Genomic DNA, 1,049 nt, shown 5'->3' with positions numbered 1-1,049 from the left:
GAACTGGCTTTCAGTAAATTGACTTTTGGCAAATTGATTTGGACAGAGTGCTGTTATTATCTTCGTGTTGGAGGTGATGAAACTGGGGTTCAGAGAGGTTACCACCCCTGTCCAAGGTCACACAGCTAGTAAATGGCAGAGCTGGATCTTGGACACAAGCATGTCTCAGCAGAAAGCTCATTCTCTTAGCTCTATTCATACTCATGTATCCCTTCTGACTCTATCCACCACCCACTGTCCCATGATTTCATATCCAAAGGCCTCCCTTGTCCCCACTTCTAGGCCCCCAAATCCCACCTGCCCTCAGTGAGGGCAAGTCGATGAAATTCAAGTGACTGAGTCCTTATTTTGTGTACCTGGTAGGTGCTGGTCTCCAACCAGCCATTGGGATGATTTGCAATAAGGGAAGTTCAAGAAGTTCCCCTGGCTACTTTTCAGAAACTAAGTTATTTTGTTAATTAATCCAGCAAGAAACTGGTGCTAAACTGCCTCTGTTGTGCCTTTATGGTCAGTCTTCAGGAGATGAGACAGTTTCATCTGAGAAGACACAGATCTGGGCAAGCAAGGGCATTCTTCCACCTTCCTCACGAGAACGCACTTCCCGGTGCCCCCAGACCTACCCTCACTTGGCAGCTCACACCCTGTTCCACCAAACCACGGTCATGTGTAGCGTGTACCGCATCAGCAACAGAGCGGCATCTACACACTCAATCCCTTTCACAATCCCCTCGGCATTTTACCTGGTGCCCTAGAAAACTAGTATCTTCAGTTTTGTCCTGGCTAGATTTTGCCTTACATTCTCCCAAGTCCTTGGACATATTAAAAATAAAAAATCCCATTCATACCTTCCTTCCATGTGTGTAAGTGGGTGTTGCTCAGTGATGAAGCTGACCGTGGGTGATGAGTCTTTCTGGTGTTTTGACAGAGCTATTGAACTCTATCAACAGAGACTTCAGTGGCTCACAGAAAACAGCAAGAAGGTAACAAGCATGGATTTCCTTCCTTGGCCCCTTGCACCCATTCCATCTGTACTTGTTAGAATCCTTCCA

General features: G+C 46.5%; 1 protein-coding gene across 1 annotated transcript in view; it reads left to right on the top strand.

The window, feature by feature from the left end:
* Positions 1-881: 881 nt before the first annotated feature.
* The window catches only part of VWA3A (von Willebrand factor A domain containing 3A), a 73,645-nt gene continuing 73,477 nt past the window's right edge, over positions 882-1,049 (top strand). Inside the window, exon 1 of the mRNA XM_012644941.1 lies at positions 882-980. Coding sequence (XP_012500395.1) covers positions 882-980 — 99 coding nt within the window. The remainder of the gene's footprint in view (positions 981-1,049) is intronic.

Source organism: Propithecus coquereli, unplaced genomic scaffold (assembly GCF_000956105.1).
Source record: "Propithecus coquereli isolate 6110/MARCELLA unplaced genomic scaffold, Pcoq_1.0 Scaffold223, whole genome shotgun sequence".
NCBI lineage: Eukaryota > Metazoa > Chordata > Mammalia > Primates > Indriidae > Propithecus > Propithecus coquereli.
The sequence above is the reverse complement of the archived record's forward strand: the minus strand, read 5'-3'. Positions and strand labels throughout refer to the sequence as shown.